A 23,442-nucleotide genomic window follows, 5' to 3' on the forward strand; every position below is an offset into this window, starting at 1 on the left:
CACTAGAACCCTGGGCTGGGGGCCTGATGTGGGGCAGGACCCTACATACCTCAGGGGGGACCTCTGCAGCAGAGGCATTACTCCTGACTTGTAGCTACCACATGTGGGTGCGGATCAGCCCATTCTGCATCTCTGCCCTGGCTACCAGTCTCTAAGTGGCTTCTTTAATTCTGTAGTTACAGGTCTTCTATTCAGCTCAATCTCAAGCAGTTTTGAATGATGGTTTTTAGTTTAGTTGTAACTTTGATATGGTTGTGGGATCATGCATGTACCACATTTAACTATGCTGCCATCTTGACTGAAAGATGTCAAGATGTCATCAGGAAATTTCCTTATCAAGGTCCCCAGGGTAATGCTCAAGTGTCTCTCTGCACGGCCTTCTGGGTGACTGTGGTATGCTGCTAGGGTGGCACCACCCTGCACACTCAGCTGCTGGAAAGTCCCTCATTCCTTCCTCACCATCTGACCAGGTGTTACCTCTCTTCTTCTGCTCTACAGGCCACTGCCCTCAGCTCACTAACAATCTGGTGAGAAGACTGAGCTGGGGCTGGGCACAGATGCCATGAGGGTCTTTGCTTTCCCCACTTTAGTCCTTCTCATTGCCCCCTGCAGTGTTCAGCCACCAAGGACAGAGTGGCCCAGGCCTAACTACAAGCATGAGTGGAAATGAAGCTGCAAGTTGAGGAGCTTACCCCCACACCATGGTCCATAATATGACAAGAACTTATTATTGTCCAGGACTCACCCGATATTCGCTACTTGCTGCTGGGATTATACCCAGGGAACGTGGTAAAAGCAGTACCAACATCAGCACCAAAGCCTGTTCCTGCTCAGAACTTAAAAGTGAAAATAAACTAACACTGGAGTCGAGAGGACGTGAGAGTCTGTGCGGTGGGTATGGCTGCAGGGAGGGTGAGGAATCAACGCGAGATCGGACTTCCCCAACCTGCCCTATGCTGTGCAGCGGCAGTGGGCTCCACTTAACGCTGACAACAGTAACAGCAACTGTCTTTTCATGAACTCTCGCAGACTGTTTCACCTCCTCACCACAGCCTTGAGAGGTTCTATGAGTTTTAAGTCACACCTAAATTTGGTTATGACTTGCTTCGGGGCCTTTGAAGTCCAAGACCAAACTGCAAGCGCACTTTCCTCAACAGTGGATCCTAGAGATAACTGGAAATTAGAAACTCAATTTCTGTGGTAGTTCAGTGGTGTGACTGAGCCAGAAAGTTTAAACAGGACAGTTAAGACAGTGTCACCTTCACAGAACAAGAGAGGACACTCATCCAGACTTTCCAATCTGACCATAACGAAAGGTCTGAAGACCCATACCTCTTGTGGCAGTCGCTCTTCTCTGCTTACCCAGAAGCCATTCCTACTGCTTCTTTCCATCTCTTCCTGGCTAATTGAACTCTGAGACAGCACAATGCCAGCTCCCAGAGACGATCTTGGTGACTCACGGAGGTCCAGGCCCTTTTTACCAGGCACCTGCTTTTCCCTTTTCCTTTGTACCTTGGAACAGATTGTTCTAGCCAAGGAGATGTAAAAGGCTTTTGACCACCTGCCTCCCTTTTGTCTGCCTTGTATGTCTTCTGCAACAATGCGTCAATATTACTTGATATGGGAAAAGGATCTTTGCTTATATGACTCTATGAAAGATCCTGAAATGAGAGAGTCATCTCCGATGATCAGGCTGGGCTCTTCTTGCCATCACGAGAGAGAGAGGGAGGGGGAGGGGGGAGGGGGAGGAGGGGGAGGGGGAGGGGGGGGAGGAGAGGGAGAGGGGAGGGGGGAGAGGGAGAGGGAGAGGAGCTATGTGATGACAGGCAGAGATTGGAATGATGTGGCCACAAGCAGAGGGGTGCAAGCAGCCACCAGAATCTGGAAGAGGTAAGGGACAGATTCTCCTCTGGAGCCTCTGGAGGGAGTGTGGTCCTGGTGACATCTTGATTTTGGTCCAGTAGAAGTAATGCTGAACATCAAGCCTCCAGAACTGTGAGAGGAGAAACTTCTATTGCTTTAAACCAACAAATTTGCAGCTATTTGTAACTGAAGCCACAGGAAATGAAGATACTGCCAAAGCCACTGTTAGGCATTCTGTTACTGCAGCTGAACACATCCTAAGTTACACTTCTTTGTAATAGTCAGGAGATGAGACTTGTGGTTACCAGAAGAAAAGGCAGATGAGAGGAGGGAGGCGAGGGTCAAAGGGGTCAAATATGTGTTGACAAAGTAGACTTGACTGTAAGGTGAAGACTCAATGCCATATAAAGATGATGTATCATAAAACCGCACACTTGAAACTTACATAATCTTACCAACCAGTGCCACCAATGCATTTTAATAAAATTTTTTTAAGAGGTAAAACTTAAGAAGGACTGATACAAGTATTGCTCCCATTTCTGACCACAGGAAACACTTCCTAGGAAGCATGTTTTCTGGGGATTCTCACAGATGCTGGGGACTTCTCCCTGACACAACCCTGCCCACCTTGTTGCTGCCCTGTTAGAAAGCACACCTCCCACTAAAAGCCCCTTGACCATTTATTTCTCTGGCAGGGAATCAATGCAGCATTCCCAAAGCCACATCCCCCAAGGGCAGCTGTGTGGGCAGGCGGGTTCCTCAGTGCCTCAGTCCTCAAGCACACGGCTGCTCTGTGAACTTGTGTTGGGGCCAGTGGAAGTTATGTGTCACACACGGGGCTCTGTTTGAGCAAGAGTGTGAAGGAGCTCTCTTGAGGTTGGGACTGCGAGTCAGGGAGGGTAGAGGGAGGGAGAGATGGACCTAGGAGTTTGGGGAAGGGACTTTAAAACAAAACTTACACTACACAATAGGAGTAAATTCAACAGATTAATTAAAAAGCCTCCTCAAAAGGAAAACCAGAGCTTAGGCAGAAAGGAAAATTTTGGTGCAACTGCTCAGAGACGGCAGGGCTGCCTTGCTGCCACACCCCTGTTCACCCATGATCTCCGGCCCCTGCAAAGGTTAGTGATTTCCTGCTTGAATCTCTCTCTACAGGGCCCTCTTTCCCAAATTTCGCTGGCCTACCACATAGCCATGCTTCGCATCTCTCTGATCTCCTCTCCCTCACTCATACCGTGTTGGGTCCCACTTGCCAAGAGGTCTGGTCCTGGATGGCTGACTGACGGTTGTAACGGATTACTCACTAATGTGTGTTAGGATTTTGGGGGGAGCACAGAGAGCAGTGGCAGGAGATTGGTGCAGGTAACAGTTCGGCAGGGACTGCAATCTAAAATTTACTTTAGTACTTATTATGAGCCATATCTTTCTAGATGTTCTGTATCTAGGTTAAAAAAAGAGAGAGAGAGAAAGCAGCAGCTGAATGGCATTAAGTAAACTGCTCAAGGTGACAGTCACACAGCACTATCTCAACAGAGCTGGAATCATGGCTTACCACCTCGACCTCTGTAGGCATCTCCTGCAGCTCATGCTGTCTGCCGGCTGCCGGCCACCGGCCCCTTAGGACCAAACCTCACGGAGCTCTGGCCCAGCCTTAAAGCCACATGTGTCACCATTAGGCAAAGACCACAGTAATGTGTGCTGAGTCCAGAAGCCATTAGTGAATGAGCACTAAAATTAGCAGGTGAAAATATGGTGGGATGCAGTTATCAGCATAGTCTTAAAGTAGCTCTCCACAAGATGCTTATTAATTTGAAAGGGAAGAATACTAACTTTACATTGAAAGACCTAGTAGACAGCACCTTAACTATGTGATCCAAGTTGCCCCCCCGCCCAGAGGAAGACTCCATATTGCCCTTTGACCTCATGCACTGAGAAAGGCACGTCACTTCTATGGTTCCCTGACAAATGGTACAACCTCCACCCAACCCAGAAAAAAACATCAGACGTCCCCAAGGACCGATAGTCAATAAGATACCATGCCTGAACTCTGGAAAATGTCAAGATTATAAAAGACAAAGAAACATGGAGGAAATGTCCCAGGTGGTAGGGGAATGGGGGAGAGATGACAACTAAATGCAAGGGGGCTGCTGGATGAAGCCCTGGACCAGAGAAAGGACACAGCTGGTGAAAGAAGCGAGCCCGAACAAGGTCTATAGATTGACCTAATAGTCTTGTATGAAGGTTAATTTCCTGGTTTAGATACTTGTTTTACAGTTTTACAAAATATAATATTAGTGGGTACTGGATGAAGGGTTGATGGGGAATTCCTGTACTACTTCTTCTGTAAAATTACTTCAAAATAGAAAAGTAAAAAAATTTTAACCCTCCTCCCCACCCGCCCCCCAATGAAGGCTGTCTTAAAGGATGATCTGACTATTGGAATTTAGGTAGGAGACAACTGCTCTCTCAGGTGAGCCCTCCGGGAGTCTGAGCGTCCAGCATGTCAGCAGTCACCGACTGGGCTGTTTGAAAGCTGACCCTGAAGGTCAAGGTGGCTCAGTATGTTAGTGCCGAGGGGCCTGAAACTCGAGCCTACGCCTTGCTCTGCTCCCCAGGGTCAACTTTGCTTCTGCGAAGAAACTTTTAGCACACTTAGAAGTTGGAAGAGTTGGCTTCCAGCAGGTATTAAGTCTAGCTGAGTTTTTAGAAAGTATTTCACTTTCAAGTAAAGAATAGGAACATGGTGGGAAATCCAGCTCTCCTGTCTCTACACAACCCCCTTCTTTCAGGTTTCTGAGGGAGATAAATGGGAAGCGGGGGAGGAATGAAATGCTTCCTCCTACATTCCTTTTCCCTTCTTTATTTTTAAGCCAATGGAAGCAGCCCCCACCTTACTTCCTGCCTAAACGCTAAAGCGGCCTGAAGCAGACAGCTGCTTGTTCCACTAGCATGGATGGCTGCTTTGTTCCTCTGCCTTTGTAGGTGGCAGCTGGGGGCCCCAGTCTCTAAGGGCCCTTCCAGTTGTGACAGGCCATGGCTAGCCAGATCTTGATCAGCTGCCCAAGGTGACTTGCTGGGAACCACTGGTCTTGAAGACTGGCAGATCCTGCATGTTCAAGGAAGGTGAGTCAGTTCCCTCTCAGGTAGGGACCAGCAGCATGGACGCTGAGCTCTGCTCCGATTTCCTTAGAGGAAGCTATGCAATCTGAGCCTATCACTGAGTTAGTGCTGGATCCACTGGAAGAGACTAAAATGCTGTCACTTAGGATGGGGTAGTGAAAACTCTAATACTGACCAGAGAAGTCACAGGGGGTGATATCACCTAAGTTTTCAAATTTTGCCCTCAGTTCATCCCTTGTTTCAAATCCTCATTTATAAAATAAAGATTAAGCATTCTTCATCTGGGGTGTTTGTTATGAGGTTTAACTCTGTGATGCTTGAACACATTGGTTATAAAAAACTACACAGGTTACACAACAGTGCAAAGGTGCAACATTACTGAAATGTACTTTGGAAAAAAATGGTCATGATGGTACATTTTATGCGCATGTATTTTTCTATAACTAAAAAAAGGGTCATTTGGTACATTACCAAAAAGGATGCAAACATCACGTGCTGTAAATTAACCAAATTATTTTGTTCTTAGTGGTTCTTATCACCACACATATTTATTCCCAAATGAGACACAGACAGAATCCCAGCATGGCCTCTGGGCTCTGACTCACTCCCAGGGCACCACCATCTCCGCCACTCGAGTGGCTCCAGGTCTCCTGGACATTGACCACTGCCCTGCTCCCCCAGCACTGTAAACACACACACTTTTCCCAACTCATGTGGCCTAGGGCCCTGCAAGCCCCACCCTCAACTCACATTTCCTGTATCTCCCACTTGGTGTCCAACTGATGACATCACCAATCCCTACTGGGTCAGCCTTATTTGAAACCTGAGTCATCCCTATCACCTCTCACCTAGCCTACGAAGAAAACTTTCTCTTTGGTCACCTGGCCCAAGTTCCCCTCCTTTCCATCCCACCCTTCACCACTGCCAGAACTCTCTTCACCAAGTCAAATCTGATGTGTCTATTCACCGGCGTAAAGTGCTCAGTGGACTCCTGTCCGGATCAAGTTCAAACTCATGCCTTACACTACATAAGAAATGAGCTCTGATATCAACCTATGCATACAGTCACATCTCCCCCACCCTCCACAAACCTTGCACCACACAAATAAAAGTGCTCATGCTTCTCTCCATATGCTAAACCTTTCACAACTCTTTGTTTTGTGCAAATAACATCCCCTTCGCCTATTATCTGCACCATCCTTGCTACCTAGCAATCATCTGCACCCATGTGTTTCAGCAAGATGTACCTCAAATGCTGATTCTCCTAGACAGTATGGGGTTGTTTTTGGTTTGTTTGTTTTTTTCTTTTTGCTTTCAGACATCATGTCATCCCTTACCACACAGCATGGAAGGTGGAGGTAGTTTATAAGTCATCAGGGTTCCTCAGTGCCTCAGCTTTCTCTTCAGTTAGACTGTGTCTCTCTGAAGGCTTGTTATGCCTTCGTCATCTTCCTATCCTTGGTTCCCAGGACAGTACTTGGCTCAGCATATGGTGAGGGCTAGTTTGTTGAATAAACTATGAGTGAGAGAAGCCAGACTGGGCCTATTACTTTGCAGTCTTAGGAAAATCATTTCCAGAAAAGCCGCCTGCTATCGTCAAAGATGCACTGCACTGGACACAAATCAGGTGCTCTGGAATGATGGCAATTCCTTAGGACAAGTAATTTACATTCATACCCTAGATAAATAATTTTTTAATTGGCATCCTGGTGACTTGAAAGACCTCTACATCTTTCAAAGTTTTATACTTGGGAAGTAATCCTTCATATACTACATTAGAAGTATAATGAATTCTGGACTATTCTGAATATATCCACATGTGAACCCATACTCTATAAAATCCTGTGCCCCTCTATTACTTTTCATAGCTTAACTGAAGCAAGGTAGAACCCCTTTTTGTGAATGGCACTTATGATTCTATGAATATTTAGTCAACTATTCTAATACAATTGTAAACTCGTGTTTATGTGTGAGGGCTTGTGATCACTATAAAGTGCAAGCAAACCTTGGCAGATACAGTCTGCCTGGATGGCAGGCAGGAAGTTCCTCTGAATGCCTTTAGCCACATGGCAGGAAAGTTAGGATACGCTTTACAGATACATTGTGGTCTGCCCAGCCTCCACCTCTCTGGGCCCTAAACCCCCTCCTAAGGCACACGGTGTTACCTTCAGAGCACTGTTTTTGGACAGTGGGCCTGGTCTTTCTTCCCAGTGCTGACTGATCTGGGCATGAGCACCTGACTTCAGATAGACCAATCCACAGCTATTTCCAGAAAACCTACCCTCAGGAACCTAACCCAGCCTGAGCCAATCAGAATCTTTTCCTTGGATTTTAGTTACTTCAGGGGAAAAGAAGAGACCATTTTCCTTCGACTTCCAGTGGCTGAAGCTGAAAGGTATAATGGTCATGATTTCCACCAACAGGAGAAACCAAGTTTCGAGAATAAAGCAGCCGGCAGGCAAAAGAAATAGACACAAGGTAAGAGGGCACTTAATTTCCTGTCTGTGCTTCTGAAATCCAGCCCACATCTCTGCCCCTCTGACGCCTTGGTTGCTTCAACACTTACTTGTATTCTAAAAGCCTATGCATTTCCTTATTTATTAGCACTAGACTTTAATTTCTGTTATTTGAAACAAAAAAGAAAACCAAACCAAACCACGCTAACATAAACACAGCCAAATCTGTTAGAACTCAATGGTTTTAAAATGACCCAATGACTTCATGAAGGCTCTCATAGGGGTTTGCAGTATTTCGGAATATGAAGATCATGTATTTTACCTGGTACAGAGGATGATGAATCCCTTTATGCAATGAATAATTGCTCTGTAGCTGATTTAATGGGTGAACTGAATTTTTTAAAAGGTCTGCTCTCCTTAAAGAGGGCCTACCTGCCTATTGAGGAAGCCAGGAAGAGTGAGGGCACAAGTGGGACTCGACTTACACAAGGCAAACGGTCTGCATATGTTGTCATGTTGCCTCTGGGAGCACACTATTGAAAATTATCACTGTATTCTAAACACACCATCTGAGAGGAATAATTACTTTTCAACGGTTTGATCAATATTTTTGTCCTTCTTTACTATTTGAGTGATTGGATCTAAGGCCAGAGGAGAAAAATCAGGTCAGTCCCCTGGACCTTCCTGCAACCTGGCAGGGAAGATCAATGTGTGTGCTCGGGAGCCCAAGAGGGAAGTTGGGCCAGGGAGCACCCTGATCAGTGTGCTAACTTAATTTAAACTTCTCAATGAGAAAAGTAATGCCTACCTATGGCTCTTCAGTTGCACAATTTTTAAAATTGCCCTGCGGATACAAGGTATAACTCATTTTACGTGCAGTTTATTGAATAAGTTCATGAATGATGACTCTACCACATACACAGCCAAGGCCTAGAGCAGTTTTTCCATTCTTCCCAGGAGGGGCAACATCTCAAGCTTGGAGGAGGGAGAGAGATGATGGGGCCAGAGGGGTGGAGAGAGGTCTTTCTGCAGGAGAACAAGGTGATGGCCTGGGCTGTGGGCACCTGTGGCTGTTTTGAGTGTCCAGCACTGAGACTCCACCACTACGGGATCTGTGATGGCTTTGCTCTGGCTGACGGAGTGGGCCCTGCTCTGCACACCACTCATTCCTGAGAGGCAACCTTACACTGTCCCTTGAAGGAATGTGATTCAACATAAGTTTATTACAGCTTTCTAATAAGACTAAGCAAAAGGATACTAAGCAACAACATAAAATGAGGCATTTTTTCAGAGTGACTGCTTACCTTTAACCTAAATGAAATGCCTTTTAAGCACCTTAGAAGCACCATTTGCATGCAAGTAATGGGCTAACTGCAAATGGGACTTATTGCCTAATTAAAGCTCATCACAGAGTGTCTTTTTAGAGCAATATTTTGTTGGATGTTAGAATTACAAGTGAAAGTGATGAAATACTCTTTGAGCATTTCCTTTTATTCCAACATATTGCTATTCTCCCTGGACTTCTCCTATCAGTCCTCAGGCTTATTGAAATGTGGCAGTGACGGAGAGCCCAGCTCAGGGGCTCAGAGTGCTGCTTCAGAAGCCAGACAACTTAGGTTTGAAACCTGCTTCTGCCACTGGCTGGTGCAGGACTTTGGGCATGTTATGTAAGCTCTCCACGACTCAGCTTCCTCCTCTGTAAATGGGGTAATATTCGCACCTACCCATTAAGTTGTAGCATGGATTAAACATGTCAATATATATAAAGCACATACATATGCACTGTTTAAATAATAAGTATGATTACCTCTGTAAATAAAACACTACAGGATTTAAAGACAGCAAGGTCAAAAGGTAAGCATCCCATTTCTGCCATCATTAAGATGTTAAGGTAAGATACTCAACCTCCGTCAACCTCAGTATCCTAATAAGCAAAATGGGTAATCACGCCTATGCTTCCTTCATTGGGTTAGTGTGCAGACTGTACCCAACCTGTAACAGGTTCTGGCAACCATTTCCAGCTGGGCTGATGAGAATATCAGTCCAGTCAAGCTGCATGGATGTGCATGGATTCTGCCATTTGCAGGACCCACGCTTCCTTCCTCTGTCTGACCACAGGCCTACGAAATAATCAAAATCAGCCCAAGTCTTAACAGAGACTAGCACATGCCCTGGGCTCTCCTTGGGGAAGGATCTATTGCCCAATCTACCCCAAAGGGACTGCATCAAGGAGAGAGAGAGAGAGCAGACTACAGTGGGCACTATGGTCAGCCCCGGCTGACGTGCACAGGGAAGCCAGGCACCTGCCTGTCTGGGGTGCCCAGAGACACACACGCCTACAGGCAGGGACCCTGTAAATTCTTTCCCTGGCTTCTCTCTCCAGGGAAGAGCAGAGCCACCCCTACTTGAGCCACCCTCCCCCACCCTCCGCAGGGACAGCACCTCTGTGTAGGAAGCCAGGGCCCTCGGGCTCCTCATCAGACTGCTGCCCGAAGCACACACCAGAGCTGGGGAACTTGCCTGAGAAGCCAGTAAAATTTTAATGCACTCTGTAGTGCGGTCATGTCATACTTGGTTATAGCAAATAATCCCAGATGCCTGCAGAGGTAAAATGGAGCTGTAATGTGCTTGCCTCCTAACCTGAGCTGACAGCAATGATGTACGACTACCATTAGCGGAAAATATCACTTCAACTAACCCATGATCCAGCTCCGCTCAGGGTCACATTATCCATGAGGAACAAATTACACTCCCAAAGTAAATACAAATTTTCTACATGAAATGGGTACAAAAAAAGGGAAGGGGGTGATCCGTTCCCTTTGCCAGCACACTGCTGAGTGACACAGATGATAAAGGACAGGACAAATCATTGGCTGACAGAGTGCTGTGCCGTAATCAGCTCAGCCGGCACACACCTCCGCTGATAAACACTGCATTCCCCCCTTAGTGGCAACTACGTAATCTTGACCATGGACATGGCTGCTTTGGTTATTTACTACCCTTCGGACTGCAGAACAACCCCTGCAGCACTTGCAGTTAGCAGAGGAAACGCCCTGTGGCCTTGGAAGACCCAGGAACCCTCTGTGAGGGTGGGAGTCAGGGTCTGGGGATAGACCAGAGGGGTACTGAGGTGCCAAATGACAAAACGGAGTGCAACTGCTTTCAGGGGTGCGGTTCAGTGGGCACGGTGATAGCGTGGCCCGTGCTACCATGTGCAGACCACATGGATGCAGGACGCTCTGGACCGGAAGTTTAGAAATGAGCCACTGTTCAGGCCTGGTTCCTCCCCACATTGCCTGGGGGATGGTGACGAGTCGTTTCCTTTCTGGGATTTAGACAATCAACAAAGCAATTCCAGGTATAACATTAATATTTATATGGCACCTACTAAGTGTCAGGCACATGCCAGGTGTGGGGCACACGTTTGGAGGCTATGGTTTAATAAGATGTTCAATGTCTATGCACAAATATACACTAAAGAAGCCAGGCTCATGCTTAGGGACAGCCTCCATCTCAATCACTCACGGTGGCTCACAGGCTGACTTTGCCACTCATTTGTAAGAGTTAAAATATATGCCTTGTATCTCATTCCTTGTCACTTTGGGCAACTGCTTCCCAGGTTTATTAAAAAAATAAATGGCACATTTCAGAAGAGCTTGTACATCTAAGTTGTCAGTGGACCCAAACTATATTTATTCAGTGTTTATTGAACAATTGCCAGGTTTGAATTTTTAGATGCTAGTGGGGTTGTGAGTGGATTGATAAGATGTAACCCAGGCTTCTTGTAGCCCAAAGGAGAGTGAAGCACAGAGGGGGAGACAGCAAGAGTTCTCAAAGGGCACTTCTGGGCGAATCCCACCTCCCCCTGGTGCAGAGGGAAGCAGCATGTTGTGGGAAAAAGAGCCCAGGTTTCAAAATCATGAGAGACAATTTATACCCCAGCTCCATCATTTTCTAGCTCTTAAGTTTCATTTTCTTGAGGAGATAAAATCCTTGAAAGGACCTATCATTGACTTTGGTACATTACAGATGATCAGCAATGCTACATATGAGGATACATTATAGAGACCCATGATAAATATTTAAACAGGTCATATAAAAATGACATTTGTAAAATGCTTTAAATAAGCCAATGTTCTCTTCAATGTGAAGTGGTACTTCTTATTATTTATTACTAGAGACCCTAATCTCAATTTTTGGCTGCCCTCCAAAAATGAGTAAGTAGCACCTACATTTTTAGTCCAAGTAAGTAGGGGGTGGAAAAATAATTAAAAGCCCCTCCCCTCCCCCCAAAAGATACAGTCCAAACTAAGCCTGCTGAATACCACAATCACACATCCCAGGGGTTCCTGGTCAGTCCTCATTTCGGATGCTCCATTCCACTGTCTCCATAAACATGCACATACTTGGTAGACCAGGAGTCAAGCCTGTGTTTGGAGCAGCAAAGGAGAAAGCTGCTCCTGGTTTTTCTTTAGGTAACTGGATATAACATCCTGATCTACAGCTAAAACCTCTCACTATGGTTCTCATGAGAACAAACAGGAGAAAGCTCTATGATGTATATAAGGGGGGCAAATTGATCTTCCAATCTGTAACTTTGATTAAAAAAAATTAAAAAATGGATATATGTATATCCATTGAATTTTGGGTCTTCTAAAAGTATAAAGTCTGGCTAATTACTAATAACATCCTAATACAGAGATTTTACTATCTTTATCATACCTAGAATGGCAAAGCTATAAGGAGCAGTTATCTGTAAGAATAACACCAATCAAAAGGTGCCATGGGAGGATCAACTCAGGCAAATAAACACACACACAACTACATGTGTGCACGACTACAAAGAAATTCACACATCTTTACTGAGGACACAACACTCTCCAACTAGAACAGAATAATAAGAGAGACTCTTCCGACAACCAAAGAGCAGCCAGGCTATACTCTATGAGAAGTCACTACTATAATTCACGTTGTTGAAAGCATCACCAGTACAAATGCCTCTGCTTCAGACTTTCCAACTATTCTGATGACTCGGGAATCATGGTCAATTTCATGAGGATGAAAAGCATCATTTCTACCTAACTCCTCCTTGGCTTTGCAACCTTCCCTTCAAGGTAAGCCATAAAATCCAAGCCAATAGCTCATTCTCACTGGTCCCCAACCTTCTGGGCACCAGGGGCTGGTGTGGAAGACAATGTTTCCATGGACTGGGGGCAGGGGATGGTTTCCAGATGACTCAGGCAGTGCATTCAAGCTCACCTCCTGCTGTGCGGCCTGTATTCCTAACAGGCCTGAGCAGGTATGGCTGTGCCTAGAGGCTGGGGACCCTGTTTCTAAGAGAAAGCAAATGACTTTTTTCTCTGAGAATGTGGAATCATATACTCAACCCTGGGCATTTCCAGAAGAATTCCTTTTATAGGTTCTAATAATACTCATTATCAATCGAGTTCCTAAAACATATTATGTAAGCTAGCTCTTCATTAGTTCCTGCGCACTCCCAAATACAGTATTAAGGAAAAGAGATCGAAGGAATTGCTCTGGTGCACGCTGGCAGACCTAACATAGTCACGCAACTGCAATGTTCATGTTGGCTCATCAATAGATACTTGAAAAAAAATAAGTGGGTATGAATGACTGAACAAATAAAGCAACAAACAGGGAATGACACTGTTCAGATATCAGGCCTATATGCATGTTTCCTTCAGTTGCTTGAGAGAGTTAACAGAGATGCACTCTAACGGATCCACTATGTACATTCCCTCTTATGGATTTGAGAGAGAAAAAAATGGAGACAATCCTTATATGTCTTCCCTCTACCCTGGCAAAGAGAAAATACAATCACATATTAATTTCCCTCTTGGTCTGCCATGTTGTTGGGCCTACAGAAGTAGTTACATAGCAAATCAGGATATTCAGTGTTGGATCATTAAATCCAGCCTCATTTTACAGATGACAAAACTAATATGCAGCAACATTAGGTAACTTGCCCAAGGCTACACAGCTGGTTAGTGAGAAATAAGAAACAGGTCTTCAGAGTATCCTTCTGCATTACCCACTCCTGATGAACAATAGACCATCCAGACCTGTTTTTCCTTTTCTCTTTTCATTCTGAGAAACAAGAATATAACTGAAGATGGCTGACAAATTTTCAGTAACTCTTGAGTATTCCTTTTATTGATTTATATTTAATCAAAAACTCTGTGCATTTATAACCTCTATTTTTTCCTGGTGCATGACATGGCAGTAATGGACATATTCTGAATATACATTCCATATGAGTGAAGCAATTTTTGGTCTGGCATAAAAATGCTGTGGCACGAAAAAAGAGAAGAACTTAATGAGAGTTAGAATTGAAAATAATTTGCAGTAGAAATTTAATCCAAGGATGGTATTAATAGAATTCTTGGATGAATATGATGGAATTAGACGAGTTGGAAATAGGATGATATTGGAAGAACAATTCTGACCCAGAAATAATCTTAGAGGGGTAAGAAGAGGTTAAGTGGATGGTATTATGGAAATCAGGCATCTAAAATAGAAAACTCTTGAAACACAGCCAGAAATTGTAGAAATTTCCCAAATAAGCTAGGAAATTTACAAATGGCTTAGAAGTGTCTTATGAGAAAATAAAATTGTAAGAGAAATACAGAAGGCGGAAGATGAGAGCACATTTTTACTGGAATCAGAAAATAAACCCTGGGACTGATGCTAACTTGTTTTCTGAACTCCCTTCACATACCTCCTCTATCTGGAGATGAATATCTAGGAAAGGAAATGAAAATTTAGGGAAACACCTCATCTGTGCCAGAGTACTATTTATGCTGTACTAGTGCTGGGGGTGTCTAGAGAGAAGACTGTGGGCCCCTGCTCTCCTGCAGAATGGTTGTTTGCTTTGCTGCCGTGAACCTGGAAGGGAGGAGAAAATTCCTTTCTCTAGCTGCAGAATAGGACAGTATCTCTAAGTTGTCTCCTGAGCAGAATATGCCTTATTTCAAAACCAAAGATGGGGGTTCTACAAGCAACAATGAGGGCCTTTTGAGCTTCTGGAATGTTGCTGAGGGTGCACAATCTTTACCAGCTGTGAAATGTGGCCAACCAAGAGATGGGACTCTTCCACTATAAGCACAAGCCACATGCCCAGTGTTCCGTTTGACATTTCAGCACTTTCTGAGTCCTTCAGGAGCCAAGTTAGGCATGCGGTTTGCATTGAGTTAGGAACATAAACCTCTGTTGGTCTTCTTGCTGCTTTTCTTAGAAACTGCATCCTTCCCACACAAGTGAAAAAATGATCAAACCAACAAATTTAGCATTAATTAAAAAATTCTAATGCACCCAAAAAGTATGTGCATGTTGGGGGCAAGGGAGCTGATGTGGAAAGTGAGTGGTACTGTGTTTGCAATTAGCCAGGGCCCCAGGAGTCGGTCCCTTGTACTGGTGAGAGGAGCTGAGCGACCTTCTCCAGGTGGTCTCTGGAATGGTTAAAGGCTCAGACAGACAAATTGCAGTCAGGACTCATGGTAAAAGCTTCATTAGGAAAATGAGAAGAGTCCATATCCATGAAAAGACTGTGTATGTTTATATTGCATGACTATGCGACACATCTATAAACATGAGCATGTGGGTACATGTACAGAAATGTCTCTACAGTTTTCAAGTCTTTCCTCTGAGCTCTCAAATGTTTAAGAGCATAAACAATGAAAAAGTGTAAGTTTCTCTTTGACCTTGGCTATAAGGTAGTGATCCTCAAAACCAATTATGTATCAAAATTACCTAGGCAACTTAAAAAAAAAACCACACATGCTGTGGCCCCACCCCAGCTGGACTGAATCAGAATGGCTCCCCAGTGATGGGCATCTGGGAACTGACAGTATTTGGCACGTAGGACGATGGCTGTACAGTCCAGTTAAATGCCACTTGGCACTTTCAGGACAGCATGCTTGCTCTTGGCTCCAAGGATATGCCCAAAAGAAAGCCTGACGTTTAAGACGAGGAGTTCAAAAAACACTGCTTAGGGACCCTTCTGGATTTCACTCCCATTCCACACAGCTTACAGCAGGAAGAAGTGCCCTTAAGGACACAGGCTGAGCCTCAGGTTCCAGGGGAAGCAGATCCTACCTGAACTCCCCTGGCAGGTTTCCTGGCAGAGCTTGAGTTTTCTGAGAGGAGCGTGGGCTTCCTCCAACCCCTAGTGGCTCTCTCTCTTTTTACCCCAAGTAAAACTAATGAAAACTAACAGGTATGGAGCACATACTATGGACCAGCACTGAGCCAAGTGCAGCCAAGTGTCTTCATTGAATTGTCACAAAACTGCGGGTGGAGCTGCTATCCCCATTTGGCAGGTGAGAGAACTGAGGCTTGTCCACAGTTGCAAAATGTTAAGGGACTGTCAGAAAGCAGCCTAGGCCACTGTACTCAGGGGCCCAGGTGTTGGACTGCTGGGCACTATGCCCTCCAATCAGCGCTGCCACTCAGCCTACACAGTGTAAGGGAAATGAGTAGATAAAGAGAGAATTACTTTTCATCTTCACATTAATTTCATAACCAAATAGGAGGGTGTTTCTTGGCATAATGGTCTCCCGCTAGTGGTAGAGAAAGAGAGGAAGCAAGAGAAAATAGAGGCCAGATATGTGGAAATGTATGTGTAGCCTCTTTGTTTTTGTGATACCAATTTATTTTGAGTGGGGGATTGGAATAATCCCTTAATTTAGGTGATGAAGGTGCCAAGCATGACCTCTTCCCTTTGCACTAACTACCATGAAGGCAACCCCAGGTCTAAGATGCAGTGTTCACGGCCTGTTCTAAGGCCCTGCCCAATTTCTACTCCAGCAAAGTCCTCCAGGCTCTCTGATATTATGTAAAACATATTCTCTGGGCTGGGAGGGGAGGCTAAGGAGATGCTTTGCTCAGTGTCTCATCAAAGCCTTCTCCACGCACAAGTACATTTTCAGCATTTATGGAAAGCTCTGCTTTTTTAGTCCCTTTCCCAGTCACTTCCACATTAATTAGTAAGGGTATCATTTTATAAATTACAGCTTCGTATCAGAGGAAAGCAGAGTTTATCTTAATTTAGTCAGCTGTGTGAAATACAGTGCCCTAATTTTAGACCGCTGGTTCTGCAGATCCCTGTGGAGGAAGAGAATGACAGGCCTTCCAGAGAGAACTCCCAGTGGGTGCCCTGTGAGTCTCACTCCCGCCTCCAACAGCATCCCTGGCGGGGCTGCTGAAGGAATCCCAGGACACTGAGTGGCATCTTTTCCACCATTAGCAATTTAGATTGGAATGCGGATCCTCCAAGCGGCACAGAAAAGCAGCCCCAGTTAGCTGGGGGCTCTGACAGGTGCCCAGACAAGAGGCTCCAGCACAGAGGAGGCTGACAGGGGCCCTGGCTCTGGAGCAGAGCACAAGTCTGGGAGGATGGTATTAAAGCCAGCGATAAACACCAGACGATCTCAGTCCAAAAGGGGAAACCCAACAGTCTCAACTGTAACTGGGCTGAGCAGGCACGGCCACAATTGGAGTCCTGATTGCTCCTGCCGGGAGCGTGTGGGAGGAATGCCTGGAAGGTGGGGAGCAGGGACAGCTGATGTGAGTGGGGTTGTGGGGCATCTCAGGACCTGCAGGGCCACCACAGTCCACAGGAAAAACAAGGGGAGCAGCGGAAACAGGAAGTGTGCACAGGACAGAGGAACACTGCAAACGCTCTTCCCGTTCCCCTGTCATCTCCCCACTCGTGGGGAGATTTGCCCCTAAACAACTCCTTATTCTCCTCATTGCCCTGAAGTCATCCTAAACTCTGAGTGGTGGGCAATGGCTACTTTCCCACCGCCCAGCAGTCTGGCTGGACACTTCACTGCTTCCCGTACTCAGAGACTGAACAGCAAAGACTTGGGAATTCAGGTCCCCAGAAAGGATTAGTTCAGGTGTTTTCAGTAGGTGGGGAACACCTCTGAAAACCACAGGCAGCTTTGGTAATTCCCAAAATTACTAGTTAGATGATCATCTAGACAAGTGGTGCTAGAAACCTCCACAGATTCTGAGGTAATGGGCCTGGGATGAGGCCCGGGATTTTACAGCTTCCCTGGTGATGCGGATGTGCGCTCAAGGTTGAGACTGCCGATCACCACTCCTACACGGAATGCAAAACCGGACACCCTCACCACCTCCTACCACCGTCGGAGACCGGCAACACTTCCAGAATTTACAGTGTCATCTGAAGGAAGAATGTCTGCTTGGCTGTGAAACCCTAAAGGCTTGTCCCCTTGGAGAAGTGCCACCCCCTTGGAAAGTGAGATGAACCATCACTTGTAGAAGAGCTCCCGGAATGGTGGAAAGTGCCATCCCTCCCTGGGTGCCTGTGATGGGGACGGCCATGTGGGACTGTTGGCCCGATGGCTCCACAGCAGCAGTGGGCCACCCTCTACTGCTATCCATGTGCCTCTGGCACCCACTGCACGCTGGCCCTGAGACACCAGGCGACCTGCTCCTCAGGAGCTGAGACTCCGGGGGCTGCACTTAGGAAGCTCCTACTTGTCAGTTAAACAAAAGAATAATCCACAGCCCCCTTCTCAGTGTGTACTTTTGCTGTCATCCAACAGCCCATTACCATGTCACAGCACAGCATACCCTTCCGCAGGTCACTTTGTTTAAAATGACATGGATAATGCACATGTCAGCAAGCTGACAGTCCTGGCCGTCCTTCAGAGATAAAAACCTCAGGGCGAGAGTCTGTTCCTATCTGGGGGACATGCATTGGTCTATCATCCAAGTCAGGCAGAACATGATTTCTCCAGAGAGCACTTTTTTCATTTCCTGATTTTAAGGAAATCAAATAAGCACCATTTGTCTTCATCTGAATATGCTTGACCTGCTCAAATGATGATGTCTCGCATTTTCTAACAGGCTACATATGCTGAATTCAAATTAACAACAGTGCAGAACAAGAGCCTTTACATCTCTCTGGGAGGCTGGCAGCAGAGAAGGAGGGAAAAATCTGGGCTGATGGCAAGATCCCACTAAATGCGAACTGCAGATTCTGAGTAAAATCAACAAGCACGTAGGAGGGGGCAGTCGCAAAATAGGGCTCAGGAAGACTAGTTCCACAGGAAAGATCCAGAAATTGGGGAAGGGGGGACTACTCCCTTCCTTCTGGTGTCAAGTAATTCAGAAACCATCATATTCAGGTAATGCTTTTTGAAATACCTAAAGTAGGAATACAGTTGCAAAGAAATTTGGTTGGGGGATTTGAACATCTAGAAAGAAAGACCAAACAAACAAGCGACCCCTTTGTTTCAGGCAGCAGGAAGTTCACTTTACCAGGCGGTGTGATCCGATCTCCTCAAAGCTCAAAAACAGAACTCCTTTCTTGATCCATGTGAACTGGACACACAGAGGCTGGTGGCCCTCGACACAGGGTGTGTACCTGCTGAAAGAACTGCCCTCCCACCTGGCCATCCACCTGACTTCCCCGACCCGCCCTCACCTCAGGATGACATTCCTAGAAACATCACCATTAACGTTTCCACCAAGAAGGTTGACATGTTCAGAGAGGCAGGAAAAAGCACATGAGCCGTAGAAGAAATGAAAACACAATATTATAAGTACATGCTATCACGTTGAATGTCCCAATCAAAGATCTTAAAAAAATCAGATGGCTATTAAAATAAACAATTTCCTCTTTTCTAATCTTCTATAAAGTTAAAAACTTAGTGTCATGTATGTACAATATTTAAAGGGCTTATTTAAAATAAGTGGACTTTAAGAATTAAATGTCATTTCCTATAATGGGAAATGTTGCTGTGTGAATAAAGCCTGTCTTTACAGATGAGGAAGGGACTGTCACCCACCATGAAGCTGGCACCCCCCACCTGCAGCCGTGTGGGGGGGACCACAGTGCTCACAGTGTGTTGTATGCTGTGCCCACAATTGTGGGGTGGGGGGGTCTTACCTTCTCTTCCTGGTCACTGTCGCTGTCACACTGAAAAGAAAAGGAAAACAAGAGAATAAGGGTTAGTGTGAAAATTGAGTAGGTTTTTGTTTCTGATACAGAAAAAAGCAGCAAGACAAAGAAACAGGAAAAGCTCTCTGAGCTGGAAGGGTCCCTTCAGTTCAGGTGCTGGTTGATGCAGATGAGAAGCAAGACGCGGAGCAGTGGCTCTGCTGACTGACTCTGCTGCCCGCCCTGTCACAGCGGGGGTGCCCACTGAGTCAAGATAGTCCAGTGGGATCAGAGCAAAATCAATTCCTTAATGGAGGCTTTCTACCTTCTGCCAATGTCGATGGCTGTCTCTCTCCTGGTGCTTTTCTAGAAGCCAAGAGGAGAACCTCTGGGCACTGCATTCCCTCGTGTGGACTTGGAAGGAAAGAGAACATAATGGGCGAGGCTCGGCATCAGTGATGGCTGCCTCTTCCAGGGCTGAAAGGCCCAGAGAACAGAGGGAATATTCTTTATAAAAAACATGGCAGGGGGAAGAGTTCTGGGTAACAGATCAACAATGTAGGCAAAAAACCAGTTTTATGGTGGTAGACTCGCACCATGTCTAACAAACAGATCCCAAACGCCAACTGTAGAGCTGGGTCTGGGATACCCAGGGAATGCTAACAAACTCAAAGCACTGGGTTCCTCAGTAGAAGAAAAGAGGGAAAAAGAGAACACATTTTTGGGAAAAAAGGCAAGAATGTTTCATTATACAATATTTTATTTTTAAAGAAGACATGTGTTTTGTTAGAGTAAGTGCGCGGTAGAGTAATATGTCTGCTCATTCACTCAACTGCCCTTGACGAGCGCTGCTAAACTAAACACATATTCAAACACGACACAGAACTGGCCCTGAAGTGGCTTTCAGGTTGGCAGTACAGCTGTGCACTGCTTGGCGACTGGGGTGTTTTCTGAGAGACGTGTTGTTTGGCGATTTCACTGTGAACATGATAGAGTGCACTTACTCAAAACTAAACAGCGTAGCTGATTACATGCCTGGGCTCTACGGTGTAGCTGACTGCTGCCAGGCTACAACCTGTATGGCAAGTTTCTGTATAAAACAACATGAAGTTAAATCAAGCACAAGAGAAAATGATGCAGCCAACAGATGCAGTGAACATGGGATGTATGAGGCCATGGCCGGTGTAACACCATATACTGTTTTATAGAACACTTTTTTTTTATAAAGGAGAAAGAGTACACTCTAAAATAACAAAAAGTATAGGAAATACATCAACCTGCAACACAGTCATAATCAATCAATACTACGTGCTGTACCTAATTATAGGTGCTCTACTTCCACAGGCCTGGCAGTAGGTTGGTTTACATAAGCATCTCCATAAACACATTAGTAAAGAGTCATACTACAATGTTACAACAGCTACAATGTCACAAAATAATATAAAAACTTTTTAGCTCTATTATAATCTTATGGGGCCACCGTCACATGTGTTGGTTGACCAAAACATTGTTTGTTGTGGCATATGACTGTGGAAATAGACTCAGAACACAGACCCTGAGCATGAGTGTGGCGTCATCAGAGCAACGTTCTATTAAGATGACCCTTTCCATGGTGGAGGAGAGAGTGCCCTGCAGGGAAAGACGCAGGACATGGGGACACCAGTCTGGCAACTGCTGCACTGTCTGAACCAGCATGGTGTGTGGTTTGAGAAAGGGATGAACAGATGGCAGAGCAATTCTGAAGGTAGGGCCCACAGGACTTGGTAACACATGGATATGGGAAGCCAGTGAGAGAGATGAGTCTCAGATGATGCCAAGGTTTTTTAGTGTGGCCACCTGGATGTGGGAGTTGATGTTGCTATGAACAGAAACGGAAAATAAATTTGCTTATACGGCAGTCACTACTGGTTAGATACCCACAGCCACTCACAATCCCCTCTCTAGTCTGTACCTTGTTCTGAAATTTTAAGATTGAAAATGACAGATAAGACATTCTCTCTCTCTCTCTCAACTTTCCTCACAGCTAAGGGCGGCCACCAGATACAGTTTTGGCTGAGACTTGAGGAAATGTCTGCTGAGAGTTCTGGAAAACTTTTCTCTTTTCACGAAAAGAAGAAAGGCAGGAAGCACTTGCCTCTTGCCTTTGAACGTGACTGCATGATGATGTCATTAGATCTGTGGCAGCCATCTTGCAAAAAGGAGGCTAAAAGTTGAAGTACAAAAACAAGATGATGGGGCTAAAGGAAGAAAGACACTGGCACAACTGAGCCACTTGAACTAACCTCAGAGTAGCCTGCCTCTGGGCTTTTTTGGTCAGATAATAATGTTACCTTAATGTTTAAACTACCATTAGATTGTTTTCAATTGAGCCCTGGCTGGTGTGACCCAGTGAATTAAGCATGACCTGTGAACCAAAAGGTCACTGGTTCAATTCCCAGCCAGGGCACATGCCTGGGTTGTGGGCCAGGTCTCCAACAGGGGATGCTTGAGAGTCAACCACACACTGATATTTCTCTCCTCATTTTCCCTCCCTCCTTCCATCTCTAAAAGTAAATACATAAAATCTTTTTAAAAAATGAGTGTTTTCAATTGAAAATAACAAAAACCTCATCCCTGTGGACATCTTGCTGTTACAACACAATTTGGAGACTACTTCCTCTTTCCAGCCTGAGCTCTCTGCACTATAAGCACTTAGAGACTCCGAGCACACCCTTAGAGTTTGGAGGAGGTATAACATTCTCTTTTCCACTGGCTCCTCAAAGCCGTGGGGTTATCAGAGTTTTAGAGACAGTGCTTTAACCAAGGACAACTGCATTATTTTCAGACAAGCTTCCAACCCCAGACTGTCTAAACTTACTTTCTTTTGCCTGGTGAGTGGATTTCTCTATTATAAAAAGTCAAACAGGTTGACAAAGAAAATGGGTGACATGAAGACTTTGAAGGCCTAAAACAACAGATCAGGAACAAAAGTTCTAATTGTGTGATTTTCCATTGCCTTTAATTAAGCCTTCCTTGAGGTCCCCAAGTTCTGGGCACATTTTCAAGAGTGACAAAGCATGATTCAGGAGGGTGTGGGGGAGAGAGGCGGGCTTTGCCAGGCAGGCTCACGTTCCCAGATGTTCACAGCCTGCCTTGTGAGGTAATCAGCGACAGCTGAAGGCTGTGGCATAGCATCTGCCCACATCCCTAAGGACTGGTGTGCAGGGGCCAGAAGGAGTCGGGAGGTCAAGAAAGAACCACCACTGTCCACACCCACCCCCATCCTAACAGCCGTGTGTCCCTGGGAATGGTTATTTCTATCCAAGTGTTAAGCTTTCTGCTTTCCAACAGTCCAGTTCTAATTTCAAGGTCCACTTAATTCCGCATCAAGTAATTACTGATATACCCAGAAGCACCTTGTCTCCAGAGTTAAGCATATGGTGGAGAACTGAGACCTACTGGTATCCATTATGGAAACAGCACGGATGCCAAGCCGATTAAAAATGCCCAGGCTCCCCACACAACATGCCGGGTGAGTGACAGCTCCTCGACAAGGCCAGTCGTGGAGTCTGCCAAAACAGTCTCTGCTGCACTGGGGCCCACATGGTGTGCTGAGAAAACAGTTCCATTTCTGGTATTAAATTCCCATACTGACCCGAGGACTTTGCCGTGAGCTCAGCAGGAGCGCACCATCCAATTTACAGCTCCGCTCTCTGGAGCCTCGAGTGCCAGCCCCTGGCAGAGACGAATGATGGTCAACCCCTCCAGCTCATAAATTATGCAAAGGCAATAAATGCACTCAGCAAACAGCGCCTAACGTTTGCCTAGCCTGGCTCCTAACACACTCTGTAAAAAGCCAGAAGCTCGACACATACAAGAGGTCTATTCCACTCATAAAGGGGGTTTGTTGACAACTCCAGACGGGAAGCAAGCCATGGACCTAAGGAGTCTTTCTGCTTCGCTGGCAGCAGTTTATGGGCCTGCTTTATGAAAAAGGGAGGCTGTTTTATAGAGTCAGTGCGGGTAGAATTCCTGGTCTCAAATTCACATTTAATACACTGTATGGCTTTCATACCTTAAGTTCAATAT

At 45.6% G+C, this 23,442-nt stretch overlaps 1 protein-coding gene across 5 annotated transcripts in view; it reads right to left on the minus strand.

Annotated features, from left to right (window-relative positions):
* The window catches only part of AUTS2 (activator of transcription and developmental regulator AUTS2), a 1,159,817-nt gene that overhangs the window by 302,649 nt on the left and 833,726 nt on the right, over positions 1-23,442 (minus strand). For all 5 annotated transcript variants that reach the window (XM_053663485.1, XM_053663486.1, XM_053663484.1 and 2 more), the window contains exon 5: positions 19,384-19,413. In XM_053663485.1, coding sequence (XP_053519460.1) covers positions 19,384-19,413 — 30 coding nt within the window. The remainder of the gene's footprint in view (positions 1-19,383; positions 19,414-23,442) is intronic.

The sequence above is a fragment of the Artibeus jamaicensis genome, unplaced genomic scaffold (genome assembly GCF_021234435.1).
Source record: "Artibeus jamaicensis isolate MK-2021 breed Jamaican fruit bat unplaced genomic scaffold, CSHL_Jam_final contig_3182, whole genome shotgun sequence".
In the NCBI taxonomy this organism is placed as follows: domain Eukaryota; kingdom Metazoa; phylum Chordata; class Mammalia; order Chiroptera; family Phyllostomidae; genus Artibeus; species Artibeus jamaicensis.